Genomic DNA, 20,252 nt, shown 5'->3' on the forward strand with positions numbered 1-20,252 from the left:
CCGGAAGTCCATGGTTGCGGTTTTGCTGCCCCCCCTCCTTACTTCACCAAGAAGCGAGAATTCTATCATTTCATGGTCGCTAAGCCCAAGACGGCCTCCGACCACCACATCTCCCACCGAACCTCCTAGACTGCTTCCTCTCTGCTGTGTTGTATTTCCAGCAGATGTCCGGGAAGTTGAAGTCCCCCACGAGAACAAGGGCTAGCGATTGAGAGACTTCTGCCAGCCGCTTATAGAACGCTTCTCTGTATTTTGAGAGATACTATGACTAAAGTGAAGTTAGGTGCCATCATTACCTGATTAGACACTCCTGAGAGCAATAAGCATAACAAATTCCTAGGGTATGCCATCTGTATTTTGAGAGATACTATGACTAAAGTGAAGTTAGGTGCCATCATTACCTGATTAGACACTCCTGAGAGCAATAAGCATAACAAATTCCTAGGGTATGCCATGTTCGTGTACAGAGATTTTATTGTCATTCAGTTCCTTAAAGTCTAAATAAGTAAATTTTTAAAATCTGGGTAGTATCCATTGCAATAATGTTAATATTAGATGTAATACATACTTTCATAAATTCATAAATTAATATTAGTGGCAACAGATCTATTTTTGAAATGTGAAATTGTCTATTTTGAAATGCAGAACATCTAAGTCACTGAAAGAAAGTAAGTGTCAGTAAACTACGTGTGCTTTTTTTAAACAGAAACTATCAAAGGAACGTATAAAATGAAAAAGTTCAACTTAATATTTGGCTCTTGTCTTTCAGCATTTTTTAAAGGAAACAAAATGCATAAAGAAGAAATATCAACAATATATAAAATGTATTCACAGAAGCTTGCCCAATTCTGAACCCTGGTAGGTGTACGAACGTTTCTCACAGTTTCAAAGTATCTCAGGTGAAAGAATGATCAGTTCAACAAATCTTATCCCATTATTTCAAGAACTTCCTCACAAAAAAACAGCTAAATATCAAAATAGAATAATGTGTATTCCTTTGCCTGATGGACTTCAGCTATGCATTCTCAATTATTTTCAGATTAAATCATTCTGATATTCAAGTACCTGCTAACAGTGATATTTATTCAACTACAGATTAATTGCATTTTCATAACAGAGAGGCCTTTCCAAATTCAGCCCTACTTTCACTCTTGTATAAATTAATTTTAAATCCAACTTTGTATTGTATAAAGCCACGTGCTACACAACCATGTATGCAGCATTGTTTCAAGCACCCTGCTTCCCTTTGGCCATGATTTGATAAGTGGTAAACAGTTCAAGAGTCCTCTTACCAAACACAAATCATTGCTCTAAACTAAAGCCACGTCTCTAACGTCTCTAAAAAAAATTTAGTTTAAGCCCTTCTGAAGAGTTAACTTTGCACAAACATGCTTTTTGTTGGAAAAGCTGTTACCTCTCTGTTTGTAACCAATGCAAAACTATACTGACAGCATCTATTTCAACAGGTAACCTGGCTAATTAACGTGAGCCCCCATCCACACCTGAACACAGCAAACTGGGAGTGCTGGGTGAGCCAGAGGTGAGCAGATTCAGCATCAGCAGGCGCGTCTGGAGCCCCAGCCTTACAGCTCAGCGCTGAGCGTCTGCAATCATTCCCATTCAAGTCAGTGATAACAACGGCACTGCGGATAAAAGTCTCACAATTTATCAAGAAAATGACTGTCACATGGGAGAGTTACAGGATAGAGCGTAGGGATGGTATGCTGCTTTCTCATGTATTTTAAAACATTATTTCCTGTGAAATATCACATAGAGAGGCAAGTTTGACTGTATTGCAGGTGGGAAATTGAATTTAAAAGAATCTAGATGTATCTTCGTATTCTGATTTTGTTTGTTTTGCAAAATGGCACGTTTAAAAACCAGTTGTTAAAATGAAAAATGAATTATACTGGGGCCTGGACCCACAGTGTACATCTGCCACAGGGAAGTCTGGCGTGCTGGGCCAGGAGATGTAATTTTAAAAAATCCTTGTTCTTTAGGATACACAAATTAATTCTTCTCCTCTGAGAAAGAAGGGCAAAGTTTTCCACACTGCTAGCAGTTTTGCATGCTAAGCAGTGCTTGCTTCATGTATTGTAGACATAGAGGGTCACATTCACTGCAGAACATAGAATTAAGCAAACAAAATCACATTAAAGGGGATGATCTCTTTTTCTTTCAGTTATACTAATAAGCAAATGGACATAACAATATGTTTATATTTGTAAATAGAAAGTCTGAAAACATAAAAGAAAATACTGTATGGTAAGTTAATTATCAGTTTCTGCTGAGGATCTTTCCAAGGGCCAATCTGACCTAAAACATACAGGTTTTTTAAAGTTACTCAAAACCAAATTATGTTAAAGCTAGTTAAAAGTGATGCCACATTTTCTCTTCTTGGGCTTTACAGAGTTGTCCAAAATCCAAATGTCTAAGCATTGCCCCAAACTTTTATCATGAAGAGTTGAGACAAAGCTTCATTATACACAAAGATTTAAAGGAGAGCAAAATCTGATTAAAAGCTTCAATTAGAAAAGTTAAATATTTCATTTACTGCTGGTTCAAAACTTCTCTGCCTACCTCTGGATTGTCTCCACGTCTCAGAAGCATTACAGTTTGGCTGTGTGACAAACAGCCTTCTTTCTCATTTTGCTTAGAGCAGCGCTTCCCAGTGAGACACAGCATGGTGTCCCACTCAAGGTGGGGGACAGCAGGACATCCTAAAGTGCAAGTTATAATTAATTTAAAAAATTACAAGGGGCCAGGTATACTGCCTACCTCCAAAAGGAAATATTCAGTTTCCCAGGTTGAAAATTTTCCAGATTTAAAATACTCACAGAATATTTCATAATATTCTATAAATACAGTCTAAAATTTGAGTAAATGTATGTTTGATTAGCACTGAAGTATAAAGTTAGCAGGTCAATTCTCTTGTTCATTTACTAACAATATAAATGAACATTAGCCATAGCACGAATGAATGAGACAGTATGATGGCAGGCACCTGCCCTGCTTCCTACCTTCCTTGTGTAGATGTTCCTCATCTACACAATCTCCATGTAGTCCACTTCTGGAGCACAGAAGTCCCAGTGATCATGACTAGAAACTTTCAGCCATCATGGTATATGCAGCTTGCTCCCAAGGAAAAGCAGCTGTCCCTCAGTTACTTCGCTTTATAATTACAGAGTCCAGGTACTAGTAGACATGACGTTAACCTGAGGTTTGTCTTGCATTCACAGCACCAAGACCACGTAGAACTACTGTTACCCAGCAAAGAGTACATATCGCAAAGAGGGGACTTGAAAGGATTGACCGGGTAGGAACACAACACCTCTTAGAGAACATGAGGCCTTAAGGCAATACCCACAGACAGACAGATATCCATCTTGTAATGCCTGGTGACAGAGAAGGCTGAAAGTGATGTCTTTACAAATATCATTATTGGGAAAAACTACATTCCTTTTTTTCCATGGCAAAGCAAGGAAAGACAACACGAGGCAGTGGCTTTTTCAGAAATGGTCAATGTTACAGTAAGATTCTTCACTTTCCATTTCTTGATGGGTTTGAAATACTTTCCTGGAACCTTCCATCAGGAAGAAGAACAAAAGAAGGTCTTCTCAAATCTAAGCTTTTGCCTGTTTGTTTGGGTGAATGTTACAGGATACTTTGTGATTTACTGAGAGTACATGCATGGTGACAACAAAGAGCACCAGAAGGGATTCCTGGGTTTAAAAAAAATTTAAAAAGTCAACCCTGTGGTTAATGAAGGAAAGATCTAAACCCTGAGGCTGGAGAAGAGAGGTCCTGTGGCAGAAGGAGCTAACCTCACCTCTCAAAATACAAAGTGTCAAACACTTACAACAAAAGAAGGTGAATTTTCTTGACCTGTGATTATTTTCAGTTAGTAATCTTGACAGGACTGGGTTTAAAATCTCAGACAAATAAATTACACTGGGGAGAATAGAAGGGCTGGTTAATTCCAAGTTTCTGAAGGCAACCTGGGCCTTGATTAAACAAACTTTAAGACTAACAGAAAATTTTTTTTTTTCAGAAGAAATTATAACTGAGAAATTGATCCAAAAATAATCCAGCAAGCCAAATTTCTCCCAAACTAAGACAGCGAAGGAACTGCATTTTGGCTGATTTGGAAGTGCAGAGGTAAACTCTAGGGGCAGTTGGTGCATTTAAACACTGACACTAAAGGTTTCGTGTGGTCACCATCATCTGCTATGCATGAAAGAAAAAAAGGATTTTTCTCTGTCATTGACTTATTGAGGTGTATGACACTGATTACTAATTTTTTCTTTGCAAGCAATCTCTGATAATGAACCAGAAATGGTGACGGGAAGCTGAATGACACAAACAAGGTGTGACATTTAAAAATCAGGCTCGGATTTTTTTCAGTCCCATTGAAGTACCTTTGCTAAAAGACTGTCTCTTTTCTCAGGGACACAGAAATACAGCACCTTGGGAGAGCCACCCCCATACAAACCAATGCATCATGAATTTCCTTGGCCTTCTGAACATGGTTAGATAAGTCCATACGTATTGGAGCTTCCTGACAGAAAGAGGTGGAGGAACTTTTTTACCTCTAGGATATCTGGTAGGGATATTCTCACTTGTTTATCTAGCCTTCTATATTAAGACTGATATCGGAGTTGGATAGCAAGAATATTTAAACTGATCAAAATAAAGATGGATCTACCCGATTCTTCTAGAGTGGTTTCAGAACATCTTATCTGGTCTACACAGAATGCGTAAAACAGGCACATATGTGCTAAGTGTAGGGGTCTGTGAATAACAATAGTGTCAGAGATGATGGGAAGTGATTGAACAGTATGCCTGGCCAAGGGAAAAGAGCATTCCAGAAAAATGATTTCCAAAAACATTAATATTTCAGAGAATGGATCTGGAAGTGGATTCTAGCAGTTTCCTGAGAGTTTCACTATTATCAGAAAGAGCTTTTTGCCAACAAGTGAAATGAGAGTATTTTGATGCAGTTTTTGTTCTTTGCCATGACACGGAGACAGAATAGATTTATTTTTTCACTTCTGACAACGTTCGATGGCCTGAAAATGGTTAACTAATGATACTAAAATCTGTATTTAAAATGTAATTCAGTTCTGTAATTATATCTCTTATGCATGGAGACAGAAATAAACTAGAGGAAGAACCTATTAGCCCTTTTGCATGTATAATTGAACACGTTTGATATTACTAGGTAACCTTTGTAAGTAACTGTCTTTCAGTTTATATAGAGAGGTAAACACTTTGAATACATAAATAACAATAAGAGCAGATTGGGTTTTGATTTTGTATTCTGTTCTTTTCTTGTTTGTGTCTGTTAGATGCGGTCAGACATCCCTGGCTTTATTTGGCCATCCATAGAAACATCTGAAAGATCTGACTTTTGCATCATTTGGGTGCAGCAATGAATAAGAACTGACATCAAATATCAATATTATTGGCCCAGCTAAATGATAGCTGACAGCAACTGGACTGCTGAAGAGGTAAACAAAATTGAAATTTTGTTTTTGTTTAAAAACTGTCTGATATTATTTGTCCTTCAGTAAATCAATGGAAGAATGACATAAATGCTGTTTGCATTTTGGCTTGGGGAGGTAAAATTGGGCAGTTGCTATCAAGCACATTTTTTATAGTCTTTTAGGTTTTCCTAATATAAACTGTAATTCCAAAAATACTTTTTCGTTTTAAGGAAACTTGGTAACCTCTGTAATGATTTCTTAACCTGCAGACAACATACAAGCACAGCATGGCAGATACAGATAAACACAGGTAAATGATAATGATAATCATACTCTTATTTGAACATAAACACATATATACATACACATAAGGGAGCAAATTTTGGTCTACTTTAAATTCATAATGATTCAACCAAGCATCCATAGTCTTTACACTTTATTAGCATAGGTGATTTGCCAAGCTGGGAAAATGCTGTACAAAGTATGTACAAAACTTATTTCAAACACTATTTAGGCCATACTTAGATTTTATATTACATGCCAACATTCAAGAAGAGATCACCATTCCTTGTATGAATTCTACTGTATGAAATTGCATTGTTTTCCCCTAGTTGTTGATCAAAAACATGTACTAATGTAAAAATGTTAGTGGTTTGATTTTTCATCTTTGCATAAATTATGCAGATGCATAATATCCTCTCCATAATTATCCACAAGACAGAAGGAGAGGGCCAGGGCTGACTTGGACATCCCTGCCTTGATGTCCAGATGTAGGGACTTTGGTAGCAATGGGGCTCCCTACACCACCTTTTGCCCACCATGAGCCTACATTTGTGAAATCGTATGGAATCCAACAATTAAGTGGGGTAACCTCAAATCCCAGTAACGTTCAAAAACTGGGGAAATTACATTGCCTTTTAGGTGCAGTCTTACCTGGGTTTCCCTAGAGTGGGTATCTTTGCTTTCCCATGTAAGATATGTTCACGTGTCTTTTACCGCACTTAGAGCCTTTGAAGAGAATTGGAGCACACACAGTAGCCTCTAAAAAACCACCCTTACAAGCACACGCACATGTTTCTACTCAAAGGTTTAGCCCTCAGTGGAAAAGAAACATATGAAACATTTTTCTCTACAAAGTTAGTTGTGTTACGGGGACATGGGAGTAAAAGGGGCAGTAACATTAACTTTTAGGAGGAAAGATGCATTTTTCTACATTTTCAATTCAAAAGCAGCTATATGGATTTTGCTCAAATTTTCTCAAGCTTTCCACAGGCAGAGAACCAACTTGGAAAACCACAGAATTTATACACTGCTGAAAGCGTTAACTTTTAAGTCCTGACATAACCACAACTACAGAAGTTAGAGCAGAGTATCTATCAGGGCAATGTGACTATCCGCCAGATTCTCCAGAGAGCTCATGCCCCAGCAAGAGAGCCTCCAACAAATGGCCACGTTTCAGGTGCCAAACTGGCAGTTATGTTCCACAGAAAAATTGCTAATTATGGACTCTGAACACTGTTAAGGGTTCTGGCTTTAAATGTCACCCACTTAACAAAACTAAAACAGTTTTAACTAGTTTCAGAAGCATGGTACAGTAAATAACTCAGATTTAATCAGTTTCACAGAGTTTAATGAGGATTTATTCAATTCGTATAAATGTACTATTCTTTTTTTTCCTTCTTCCTCATACAGTACTCTTCCCCTAAAATATTTGTTAATTTTTGGACACACTGCCTGGATGGCTCTCTGATCTAACAGGAAAATTTGTTCTGTATTTTCTCTACAGGACATTGTGTAATTAGCATTTCATGTTCTTTCAAAAATCCTGTGGGCACCAAGCAGCCTGAAACACGACTATCACAAGCCTACTGAAGTGACTTAGGAGCCTACTTAAACTGACCTATATCCTAAGCAGAAAAAGGAGTGAATCTCTTGGGATCTTTCACCATTAAAGCACTGCACCCACACAGTCCGACCCTATACACAAGACTTTTGACAAAGCATGGGATCTGCAGACATTAGGATATAAAAAAATAAAAATAAAAATTAAAAAAAATCCAGGTAGGATTCTGTCAGCAATCAGCCTTCTGTTTGGCCATTTCAGACTTAAGAAACCAGACTTTTCCAACAAATCTTTGCCTGGCTCCAAAGCTTCTTTGGCCAGGTCTAACCATTAGGCTTTCTGCTGGCCACTCTAGAAGTGATGTTGCACCTTTGTCCTAATAGTACATGATCAATCTCCAGAATCTTTCCCATGAAAGTATTGTTGAAAATACTAATGTGTCTATAAAAACCTTTTTTCCTCATAAAACATGCATCTTTTAACAAAAAAAAAAAGTCACTCAAAACACCTTAAGCAGTTTGCTTAGGGTGGAATATTTTAATTTCTTAGTGGGCAAGCACTAGAGGGTAAGAAAACAGTTCTCTGGTGCTATATTTGGTTGAAATACAGCACTTGCTTTGCTAGCCAACCAATGTGACAACTGTAACTTGTACAACTCGGGACCAGCTACTTAGTCTTTTCAGTAGTTTTCTAGTACATACAGAGTTAATTTATATAACTGCAATTACAGCTTCTGAAATTATATTCCTCATTCAGTTTAATCAATGCTGCACTAGTTGTTTCCATTTTTACTAATTCAATCATTGAGAATGTCAACCAATGATTTTTGTCTAGAGTTTAATGCCAACTATAATATTCTTTATCAAAATAACATGCTTATCTGGAAGATTATCAGCACACAGTCTTTAAGCTTCCTGTTAATCATTATAGGTCACATTAACGTGAGTATTTACAAAGAGCCTCATGCTCTAAAGACAGTGCTATAGTATTGCTATAGTATTTCCCTCATAATTCTTGCTACTGTTAAATATTTTTTGTTCTACACCACAGAGTTTTAAAATACTGAGAGGCATGTTGTGCCTGTCAAATATACAGATACACGCATGCGGCCAAGAAAGGATTAAGATGCCTTGGGAATTCTTATTCCCCTCCTTGACACAAGCTTATCCCACACTTTCTGCTATGTCAACCCCTAGGGTTTGCCCTATAAACACACAGGGTTGACGTAAGCAGTTGGTAAAGCAGTAGCTGATACTGAACAAGAGGAGAATATTCAGGATCTCCTACAGTAAAAATTAGTACCTTGCTCTGCTTGTAATAAAAATGGCAGTGAGAGCACAGGGAGCAGGAACACCACTGGGATATTTTTCAGGAAAGATGGTCCCTGAGAGAAAAGAGTGCAAGTGGTAGCAGAAACCAGCACATGCCTCACCACTTCCACACCAGTTTTAAAGAGCAGTGTGGTCAGGAGAGCTAGAGGAACCATACATCATAAATGTTTTGATCATTGCAGAATATTTCATATCACCTCAAAGAAACATTTTGGAAAAATCACTTCCCTTCCAAAGTTAACAGGCATTCAGATCACACTCTGTTACCAATCCCAACAAAAATGATGCATTTTAGACAACAACTATAAAATTAACCATCCAGGAAAAAAACTAACAGCAAACTTCATTTAAGTAATGTAACTAAATGATCATGACAAAGGAGAATGGCTTAGATATCATGCACTGATCAAAGGAGAAAGGAGGTAGGTGCAAGAAGGGGGCAGCTTTATTATAGCAGTATCTGGAACTCTGCTCTGGCTGGCAGGTCTGTGCCACACTGAACTGCTCTAGAAGTCATTACTAATACTGAATTCAGTTGCAGGGGTATATTTTTCACCAGAGTGCATGACAGTATTTACCAGAGCAAGCAACATGATGATTAACAAAAAAAAAAAAAAAAAAAGAAAAGAATACTGGCAGGTCTGTGCCACACTGAACTGCTCTAGAAGTCATTACTAATACTGAATTCAGTTGCAGGGGTATATTTTTCACCAGAGTGCATGACAGTATTTACCAGAGCAAGCAACATGATGATTAACAAAAAAAAAAAAAAAAAAAAGGAATTCATACGCAGAACTTACCTCCATGTTGAATGTAGCATGATTACAGGAATGCAGATGGCCATAGAACGTGTAAACACGGAGACCCTAGGAACTAAACATAAAAAGAAAGCAATTAAATAAGTTACAGTGATATGAATTATTCTATACCCTTGTAAACAGAAAGACCTTGATTTTATGGCTGTGTGCAAACCAAGGCACTTTGTGTGCTAAAAAAACAGCTCCTGGTTGCTAGAAGAGGAACACATTTCTCACAATTACTAAGGAAATATATCCTTACTTCACATAATAGCTAGCAGAAAAGATGCATTCCAATGTCATGAAAAAAAGCCATCTCCCTCGCCAGAGGGTTTGAATTAGAAGGTGTAATCACTGCTTCCAAAAGACTGAGCTCTTGCTCTTAGGCAGTGACTCAGTACATGTCTCTCGATATTCCACACACACCATTAAAGTCTTCCTTAAGGAATCACAATCATGAAATCAAAATTAATTATTTTTTGTCATCTTTCACATTAGGCCCTAAGTGACCTACATAGTACAGTAACATATGTCAGATGTCATCACTGATATCTGACTTGTTCTCCCAGTACAGGAGGCATCCAACCACAGTATCTCCTGCTAAAAAATCTGAAGTCTTCAAGATGGGAAGACAGAGGTATTAAAAAAAGACACACTTCTCTGTTTTCATAAAAATCACTGGTTTCATGGGTAATAGTAACAAAAATACTTTCTATTAAAAGTGAAACCCAGCTTTGAACAGTGTAATCATATCCTGAAGAACAAGTTTTCTCTCTAAGAAACCATTTTATTTTCACTGGAATCGAAAGACAATTTCTTGCATTTTTCTGGAGAGAAGAAAAAACCCCAAACCAAGATCTGAAATTCCTCTACTCATCCTAGTAGCCTTCTTTGTACTTATTCCAGCTTGAATAAGTCTCTCAGGAGCAGGGGTAACATAGGTTAATCATACCTCTGTCATGCTTTTAGAGTTTATACCATCAGCTTAATTCCATTTATATTTTCCAAATCTGGGGAAAAAAAAAAAATCACTCCTTCTCCGACATAAGGTATTTTAATTCTCTTTTTCATTGACAAAACCTCCTACATTTTTTTTTATCAGCTTGCTTTATCAGTATATTCTCACTGTTTGCAACAAGTCATTTCAGGAAAGTAGTTAATGAGGTTTGACCACAAAGTAATTCTGGAGGGACACTACTCAATAATACCCTGTAGTTCATATTACATCTCTGAACCATTTAGGAGAACTCAGTCCAACAAAACAGCAGTTAAAGGGGATTAGATTGCTGTTGTAAATATCTCAGGGGTTAAGAGCAAAGAGGGAAAAGAGCTATTGAAGCTGAAGAGCAGTGTTGACGCAGGAACATATGGATATTCATTATCTGCAGATAAATTTCAGTTGGAAATTAGAAGATAGTTCTCAAACAGTGAGATGTGAAAACTCCTCTCCTCTCCAAGTAGTGGGGATAAAAAATTCTCATTAATTGTAAGAAGCTGCTTGAAAAGTCTGGAAATAAATTACCTTCTGCATGTGATTTTTTGCCTGAACTTGGAGACCAAGGAGACTCTTTCCAGTCTCATTCATATGGCATTAGAATACAAATTTCCAGTATTTAATGCTTCATGGAATTCCTTTTGTTTAAAAAATGTCACCAAAAAAAGGCAGCAGGCTACTTTGGCAAGCGCCATTTTGTATCTTATTGTATTGTTCATTTACTTTTCTGTCTTGAAGTAGTCTCTGCTTCAAGGCCACATATACTATTGAGATCAAACTAGGAAATTAGTATTATTCCCATGGCAGGATTGCAAGACAAATATATCAAGAAAAAAAGGCTCTGGACTATTAAAAGCAATCCACTATACTTAAAGAGCAAGCAGGCCATCCACTTTAAGCATAAAAATGTTGCCAGAGCGCAGTTCTTGAGTCCTCCACAGTTTTCAACAGACTTACAGGGGGGAAAAGTGCTAAAAAAACCCCCACCCAAAAAACTTGTATATTTACATGATTTCTAAATAATAAAATATGAACCAATAAATCCTGATAAAAAGAAAATTTAAATAAGTATTATCCAATTATAAATTCACTGTTGGAATAAAAATGTGATTACACAAAATTCCCAAGATATTGACAGACAAATTAAACTTGATAAAGATAACATAATAAGAGACAAAGATAACCAAACACATATGAGCAGTCTAGCAAGAAAAAATTTCAAGGACATAAAATCTACCTTGTGGCCTAGCAGCAATATCAATTGTACCCAGTCCATGGTAACAACCCAAATGTTGGTACATGTTTTGCATGTGAAAAATAGCCATTGTAAAATAACTGCTGTTGCTCAGCAGGGCATAGTATTTACCCGCAGACATTCTCAAATATCAACATATACACAATAACCTTTGCACAAATGCAGAAAAAGCATGGTATCACAAACCAAAGAAAAAAAGAAAGCCACATGGATGCCATGCCACAAAATGAATGTGGACTTTCTGATTTCCCTTCCATAAGTCAATTCAGTATAAACCACCTGAAAAGGATTTTAATAATAGTAATAATAATAATAATAAAAGCTAGACAAAGGCAATGGTTCTGTAAAATGTTTCTCAATATTATTGCTGAAACTTAATTTCCAAAGTGCCACTTTATTTTTATTCAATGCACAGCTAGTGTTTCCTTTACCAACACCAGGAAATCTGAGTTCTGCAGACATAGATGCCATAAAAATAAAACTGGAAAGATTACTATTTAGCTGTAATGTCCCAGCAAAATCAAACAGTAATAAATATTCTTTGGATCAGAGTGCACGTTAAGATAGCACTGAGCTTTCAGCTTCAAGAGCTCAGCAGTAAGTTAATGATACCCCTTTTGCACATGCATTCTGCTTTTCAGTCTTTAATTATAAAATAATCTACCATAACACCACCAGGACTCCTGCTTCGTTCAATGTGGAACTGAACCAGGTGTGGACAGGGTGTCCAAGTCCCAGGCTTAATCTCCCTTGGAGAGAAGTTTGGAGCATCTCTTCTTCAGATGAATTTCACTGGAGCGCCTTGCAAATTGGTCCCTGGCTAACTAACAGCTTCTTGTCGTCCAGCAACCAGCTGTATGCATCTGCCATTTAACTGAATTTCTTTAAGGTTCAAGACGAGCAGGGGCAAACATCCAGGACTTGTATCACGAGGAAAAGAGCAGAGGAAAAAGGAGGAGCTTGTCTTAATGTTAGGGGAGTTGTCAGTTAGGGAAAATTACGCTCCTTTGCTGCTACCTTCAAGGTCTCACTGACCATTACCCCACTGTCAGAGATAACTTTATCACAAATCGAGAATAGGAGAAACAACAAAACATCAGAGCAGAACTCTGCAGCTGTAAAAAGGCCCATTTTTTCCACATTTAACCCACCTGGGGTCTATCCAGACACCCTAGCAGTATGAAGGGCAGTAAATTAAGGAGAATACATTACTATTGTTAACTGAGTCATCAGGTCTTGATTGAAATATTAATGGAGGAAATCTCAGTTCTATTCACTCCTTGAGCTACTGCCCAATTACATTAATAACCATACATTCTTCCTCTGTGGAAAATACACAGATAATAGCAATGTTCAAAGAAAACAAAATATGAAGTGTTCTGCACTGTTGGTTTTTTTTTAAATGATTATTCACATGCACACACACATATAATTTTCTATTTTGGAACCCATAAATTAACATTAGAATCAGCGGTTAGAAACACTATGGCATTATGTTATGGAGCCTATCATCCTCTCAGCTTCCACTGAGCACAGACATTAATTGCCTGCCTTGGACAGGAGCTATCTAAAAGACTTCAGATAGAGAAAACATTTCTTTTTTTAAAATACAATCCAGTACTGTAGAAAAGCAGCCTGACCTTTGGAACTATGAATCTGTGAACAGTAATCCTGCTGCAAAAGTAGTTAAACAAGGAACCTAAATTCAAATGATTTTTAGTTCTTACTTTCATAGGATAAAAGCCCAAGATTTTGGAATCAATAGTGAAATTCTGCTGTAAATCTTCCCTATTGTGTCCATATAGATACACAAATACCAGGGCAAGACAAGACAGGCTGAAGACAATCATAATTAATACACTACAGCTTCTTTGCATCAGTAGAATTAAGTTCAACCATTAACTATGTAACACAGCAGTTGAATCTTCCTATACTTATTTTAATTACCAATTTAGCAGCAACAACAAGAAACCCCCAAACCTAACAAGACCTCTGGAGAAAACACACAGCCAGAAACTGTTGAGCATCATTTAAAAGCTACTCATGTTTTTTAAACTCTGCTGTTTTTATTATTTTTCTGGATTTTGCATGCAGTATGCTCTGCTATACATAAAAGTCGCACATGAACAAACTTGCTTTGCCAAGTTAAAAAATCAAGATAACTTATCCATTAGATCAAGCTGAGTGTAATATACTAGGTGCAATACATAATTATCTTTATTAGTTTGATATGATATGAGCTTTTAGATAACAACATCCAAGTATGAGATTTATCTAAACAGTATTCAGATAAGAGATTTTTTGTAATTTCTTGGTTCATTTAGAAATTAACTCAAAGAAATATGTTCATGCAGAAGGACTGAACTAAAAAAAGTGTTCAAACCATGAAGCACTCAACAGTGGAACTGTTCACCTCATTCTCTTTATCAAAAACAAACAAAACCTCCCAACAGTTTTTCACGAAAGGTTTAATTTTATTTTGGGGAAAAAAACTAGTGTCTTGAATGAAACTTCTGATCTTACATAGGTAAAATTTTTCCAGAAAGTCAAATAATCTAATGCTTAGAAAGCTCACTTCACTAGACTTGAACTTTTCCTAAAACAAGCATCATGTTAAGTAAGTGTACCGTGACTACTGGCTATTGACCCACTGGGGAAGGTCTAACCTTTCTCTCAGTCTCCCTTGTTGAATATGGCCAAGGGTTTCCCTTTTTACAGCAAAGTGCAAAATTAAAAGCATGACTCCTACTCAAATCCTTGCCTTATTCATGACATGGTCTGTCTGGTTGGTCTACCTGCACTTCACATCAGCAAGGCACTTGCAAGCTCTGAAGGAAACGTGTGACATATCCAGCAGAACTGTGGGCTCTGAAGTCACTCCACACTGTAGGGGAATTGCCTGCATTGTTGCCTTGAAGTAGGTGCACTGGAAACATCAAAAGGGATTTGGATCTCTTTATTAGAGCACAAGCTATAACAAGGTAATTTTTAAAAGACAGAAAACTCATTGTCATGGGATATGACAGGTAAACACAAAAACTGGAGGAAAGAGTCTAAAAACACCTACCCCCTCTACCTCCGCAAGACGGCTCCTTTCTTTTAGTCTATCCTTTCAGCCCAGCCCGTAATAACTCACTTCAGCAATTTCCTGCATCACACGAAGTCTGTGTGCGTCCCCTGCGAGGCCAGCCCGGCTGCTCACAGCAAGAACTGCTCTCTTCTCCATCTGCCCCATCCTGTCTCATCCAGAGGGCACCACTTAAAACAAGGGAAAAAAGCATCCATCTCCCAGCTACTCTCTCAGAGGCTTTTATGAACACATGATGTACAGTACCTGTACAGTAAGCAGTGAACAAATTTGGAAAACAATTTTACCATCCATCACCACAGGTTTTACTCAATAAGCTCAAGCACATAACCTTCAGCATGGAGTCTGCTTCTGTTCTCCTCACTTGGCATAGACCCTGGGGGAAAAAGTCATGTGGAGAAGACTGTTTCTTGATGTTAGACCAAAGGTAAGGACAGGGCATTACTCAGATGTTTTGTAATCCTGTATTTGGGGAATAAAATTAACTTGCAACAGTCATTTGTGTGCCTTATTACACAAGGATTCACAGAGGCAGGTATGTACACCAAAGTTGAAGTACATCAGCTGTTGGGGGTCTTTGCTATTATGGTGATCTCCCTTTCTCACAGACAGCTTTTTTTTTTTTTCCTAAACTTTATTCACCACATCTTCCTGAAGAAACGGAAGAGAATTTTGAATCTCTTTAAAATGCATGAACTTATATAACAACTTTCATACTGTGAAACATTATAAACTTGAGAAACAGCGTTTTTCTAAAGCTGGTAGGTAATAGAAACTAGAAAAAGAGCTCTGCCTGCCAGCTAAGCCTAACGCCATGCTTTTCATCACAGACCAGCCTTCCTTTCACTTCAGAGTTAATAACATCTGCTATTAAAAATATGGAAAAAACTAAAGTAACCTTGCTCTGGGACACTCCTGAATTATCTCATTTTTCTGCATCTGAACTTTCACCTGAACATAGCATTACTATGTCTTTTGCACTGAACATGCAGTCATATTCATTTTTCTTAATTGGGAGGAAAAGTATGTTTCTAGGCCAAGACCTTGCATGCTAAATCTGTTCAAAGTGAACCTCTAAGGCTCTCCTAAAAACCACTAAAAACAGGAGTTTATAGTAGAAATGCTGACAGATTATATTCTTGCCAGCATAATATAACCTGACTCTAAGATGAATGTTTCATGAATTAAAAAAGTTGAAAAAAGCTCCTCTGTTCAGCTTTGTTCTTGAGATGAAAGTGAATTATCTTTTTGTCTTCTACTGACACTTGGATTTTTGTACTGCAGTCTGCGGGAACCTGTAACCACAGGCAGTATTTAACCAGACATGACCGTGTGGGATTCTCTCCTCACTAAACTCCTGTAAAAGACATCAAACTTCTAACTATTTAAGGAGGAAAAAAGGTTTTATAGCAAGCAGATACCTTCCTATACTTGCTTCTGTGAACAGAGAGAAAAGTCTTCTCTACTTGGAGAGATCACACACGAGCACAGTTCCACCTGCATGGCCGTGACAGACCATCTAGGGAGGGGGAGGGAGAAATTTCTTTGCTGGACCTATCATTCCTTCAAAAGAAAATAAATAAATAAATAAATAATCCCTCAAAGATATTGAAATTCTTTCACTAAAGGCAGTGTATATTATTCCCCGGCTAATATTTGCAGATGGCTTCAGTAACAGAAGCAACTGCATCTTAATAAGGATTCGTAAGGCAGGTGAACATACATCACCCTGTCAGCACCAAAAGAGCCAAATTCGGTAATTGCATTCCTCCTATCCAACGTAACTCCTGGAGTTTAAATGTTTCAGCGAGGGAAGGATCAGTGGTGCAAGAGCAGGGATGGCCAGGGAAATCCCATATACTGAAGTCCAATAACTGCAGACTTCTCGGCGTGGGATACGGCCTTTTCCCCCACAGAATTAGGCGTCCCATTTTTATCGTAACTAGAATTTACTTTAAATTAACTTGGTATTCCAATACTTTGCAAAACATACCAACCATTTTCAGGAGAGTAATGAGTGAATGACAGAAACCTAGAAGGACTGTGTAACATTAAACATTATGAGTTCTATTGTTTTAATGTAAAAGAGATCAAAAAGATTAATTATAAATGAGCAGAAATTGCTGGTGGAATATAACTGGAAAAGTTATGAGTGTAGTGAAAGCACAGAAAAGAAATACAAAAGAATTTCTGTTGGCTTTGAAAATGAAATTACATGAAAGCAGAATAAAACAATGAATACATAATTTAATTATATATGAGAAAAAATGAGAGGGCTACATTGGAAACCCTTTCTTCCTTCCCACTTTTAAAGCTAAAGGGTTGGAAATTTAAGTTTCACATTTGGAAAGTTTTTACTTTTCCTCTGTTCAGAAGTTAACATCATCTGGCCTGCAAGGAAACTACAAAGGCATGGGAAGCTGTTCAGTTGTATATAGTTCAGCTTCTACTCACGTACGACTTCTACATCTGCAGCTACCACTCCTGTGCATTGTCTTCGGTGTCTGCACTCCAGAATTGTGTTTGTTTACCTGCTAATCCAATTCTGCTCCTGTAACAAAATTCTTAAGAAATCAGCAACTGAGCAAAGCAACATGATGCACTATCTTCTGATCTTATCTGAAGATGAGAAGTTGAGCATCAGTCTGAAGGATTTTAGTGCTTTTAAAACTAGAAGCTCGATTTTGGCCCAAATGCCAAACTGTTGCCTTATGTGAATTCATACCAGAACACTGGTTATTTTTCCTGGCAAGAGAAAGGAAAAACTAAGTGTTTTTAACTGAAAAAGACAGTACACAGGCAAAAGCAGGTACATACACAACTGTGATTATTAAATAAGACAAATAGTGGCTCAAAAGTTTAAAAAAAAAAGAAAAAAAGAAAAAGCTGAAGAATTTCTTCCCTTCAAAGAGTCAGTATAAATCAAAACTAAGCCAATAAGATCAAAGTTATTACTTGTCTGACAGCTATTTGGAGAGTGTTTACTTCTATTGGTATAAACAAATTTGTAAGCTTCCTGCATTCACACTGTGAATTTTGTTCTGGCAGTCATTATGCATCAAATGCATCTCATCCAAATTTAAAATGGCAGATGCACAGAGAAAAATACCAAAATGAGAAAAACAAAAAAGGGCAAACTTAACAGAACATGTCTGCAGTTCTCTTTTGTTAACCTGCAATTGCTGAATAGCACTCTTGAAGTCAGGTTCTTCTTTGATGTCTATTTTCTCCATTAACCAACAGGAAGGGATTGACTAGTTCCAAAAGTAGGGGTCTTGTCAAAGAAACCAGGATCTGAACAGAAATGGAAAACACATCACTTGCTCACCATGATCTGGTTCCCAACTTCTGCAGCTTTGGGAATAACAGTATTGCTGACCTGAGGGACCGAGATCAGAGAACAGAATCCAGACTATTTGGCTAGAAACATTGAAGAAGTTATTCACTGGAAAAAGAAGTCACTGAAATTAAAAAAAAAAAAAAAGAAAAGAAAAATGAACAGTTTAATTTTAAAAAGTCTTTAGATTTCACAATTTGAAAAAAAAAAATCACCAGTGGAAGAGGAGAAAACATTGAAATCAGCTCTTACGAACACACTGTCCATAGGTTCTATACACCAGATCCTGCATACACTGTCTACATATTCTGAGTGAAAGGAGAAAAAAGGATTGTAAATGCCTATCAAAAATATTCCCCATCTTCTGCAATTTCAAATTCAGAATTTTGTAAGTCTTCAAAATCAAATTCACTTCAATATTTTCAAAAGTGAGATTTTTCTAGAGAAAAGAGAAAGTAAAGCAGAAGGTCTGGGTAGTGATGGAAATAGTTGTATTTTCTAGTAAGTCTGCTGGATGTCTAAGTTTTATTTAGCATTCAAAGCACAAATAATTACTATCTCAGTATCTCAATAATATGATGGTTAACTTCCATTACCTTTAGGAACAGGCAAACTTTGTCTCATAAACTTGCATGCTTTATAAGTTATGGGCCTTACATATTTGTGGCCTCTTGTTTAGCTGAAATACAGACATCGTGTGAAAAGGCATCATCCTTTTTGTCGTTGCCTTACACTACCATGAGGACATATCACAAAATGAAACAGATCTGGGGCCTACTGCAGCTAATGACAAAATTATTTCCAATTTCACTCACAGAATGAGGACACTTGCTAGAAAAAAACTTCCACCTGATGTCAAGTTTCGTTGCATATGAAATTACCTATGCCAATAAATATGCTTATGCTCAGACCAAAAGATGTGTAAATACATCCTTTTGACTTTCATCATACAAAGCATTCCCATTGGAAGTACCTCGCTGAATCTCAGTCTAAGGATTACCAATATTACTCTTTCACCATAGCACTGCTCCCAGTAGAAACCTGTATTCAGTCTCAGTGGGAAAAGAATTAGGCAAAACACCAATTTTGAAAGTCCCACCTGCTTTATAGACCTTATTGATCATTTCACAGAAAAATTATTTTAATCATTAAAAACACACTCTAGTGGTTTAGCTTTGTTAAGGTTATTAATATTTCCCAATAAATGTAATGACTTAAATGAAATAGGAATAAATATATTTTTTAATCCATCAATACTGGCACTGTATCTGGTGACTGGACTTACAAGACTACAGAGTATGCAACTATTTCTGTCACCTTCAAAGAAGCACATGTAGAGGACTGAAGTCAGAAAATCTTTACTGAGAATATCCCACAACAAAACAAATGTCATAATCAGTTATAAATACATACATACGTATATACATAAATACATAGTCCTTCATGTGCAAGAAGATCAGTCAAATAACAAAAACATTGAAAAAATTATTCCAAAGCAATATGAACACTTTCCCCAAAATGTTTTTGTCTGGTGCTAACAAGGTTATTGGGGGCAGAAGGGATAAACACATTTAGCATCTGAGAAGCGAGAGCTCTTCATCTGTTTTAGCACCGTTTTCCCAAGATGCTCATATCATGGCACAGGACCATAGAGATGCTGAAGAGAAGTAAAACTCCTGGAAGCCTTTTCAGAGCCCTCTTGTAAAATTACAGCATGATTACATAACCTCTTAAATAAAAAAATGTTTCTTACAAAGTTCAGCCTAACTGTCAGAGTTGCCAGGATTAGAGCTGGGACCAAATGTATTATGACTAAGCTCAATGCTGTATAAATATTAGATCCATTATTCAAACAGCTCACAGGACACTGTGAGCTTGATTTTACATTGACAAAAACTCCCCATGAAATATCTTTCCTGGGATTTTTCCCTAGTAAGGGTTCTGGCATGGGCCCCTCTCTGAGCAGAAAGAAAATGTAAACAGTAGGTTCCCGTTAAAGGAGTTATATCACGTATGTAGCCTCAGACAAAAGAATTCCAGCATTCGGGTTTTGTGAGTTATTAACGGCAGTCTGCTCTGTAATTTTCGGGGGAATAAACTCATTTACACATAAAAAGTAGG

General features: G+C 37.1%; 1 protein-coding gene across 1 annotated transcript in view; it reads right to left on the bottom strand.

The window, feature by feature from the left end:
• Positions 1-20,252, bottom strand: part of SPAG16 (sperm associated antigen 16) — a 435,834-nt gene that overhangs the window by 128,286 nt on the left and 287,296 nt on the right. Inside the window, 1 exon segment of the mRNA XM_009285141.1 lies at positions 9,461-9,526. Within this exon segment, the coding sequence (XP_009283416.1) occupies positions 9,461-9,526 (66 nt within the window).

The sequence above is a fragment of the Aptenodytes forsteri genome, unplaced genomic scaffold (assembly GCF_000699145.1).
Source record: "Aptenodytes forsteri isolate BGI_AS27 unplaced genomic scaffold, ASM69914v1 Scaffold264, whole genome shotgun sequence".
NCBI classification, from domain to species: domain Eukaryota; kingdom Metazoa; phylum Chordata; class Aves; order Sphenisciformes; family Spheniscidae; genus Aptenodytes; species Aptenodytes forsteri.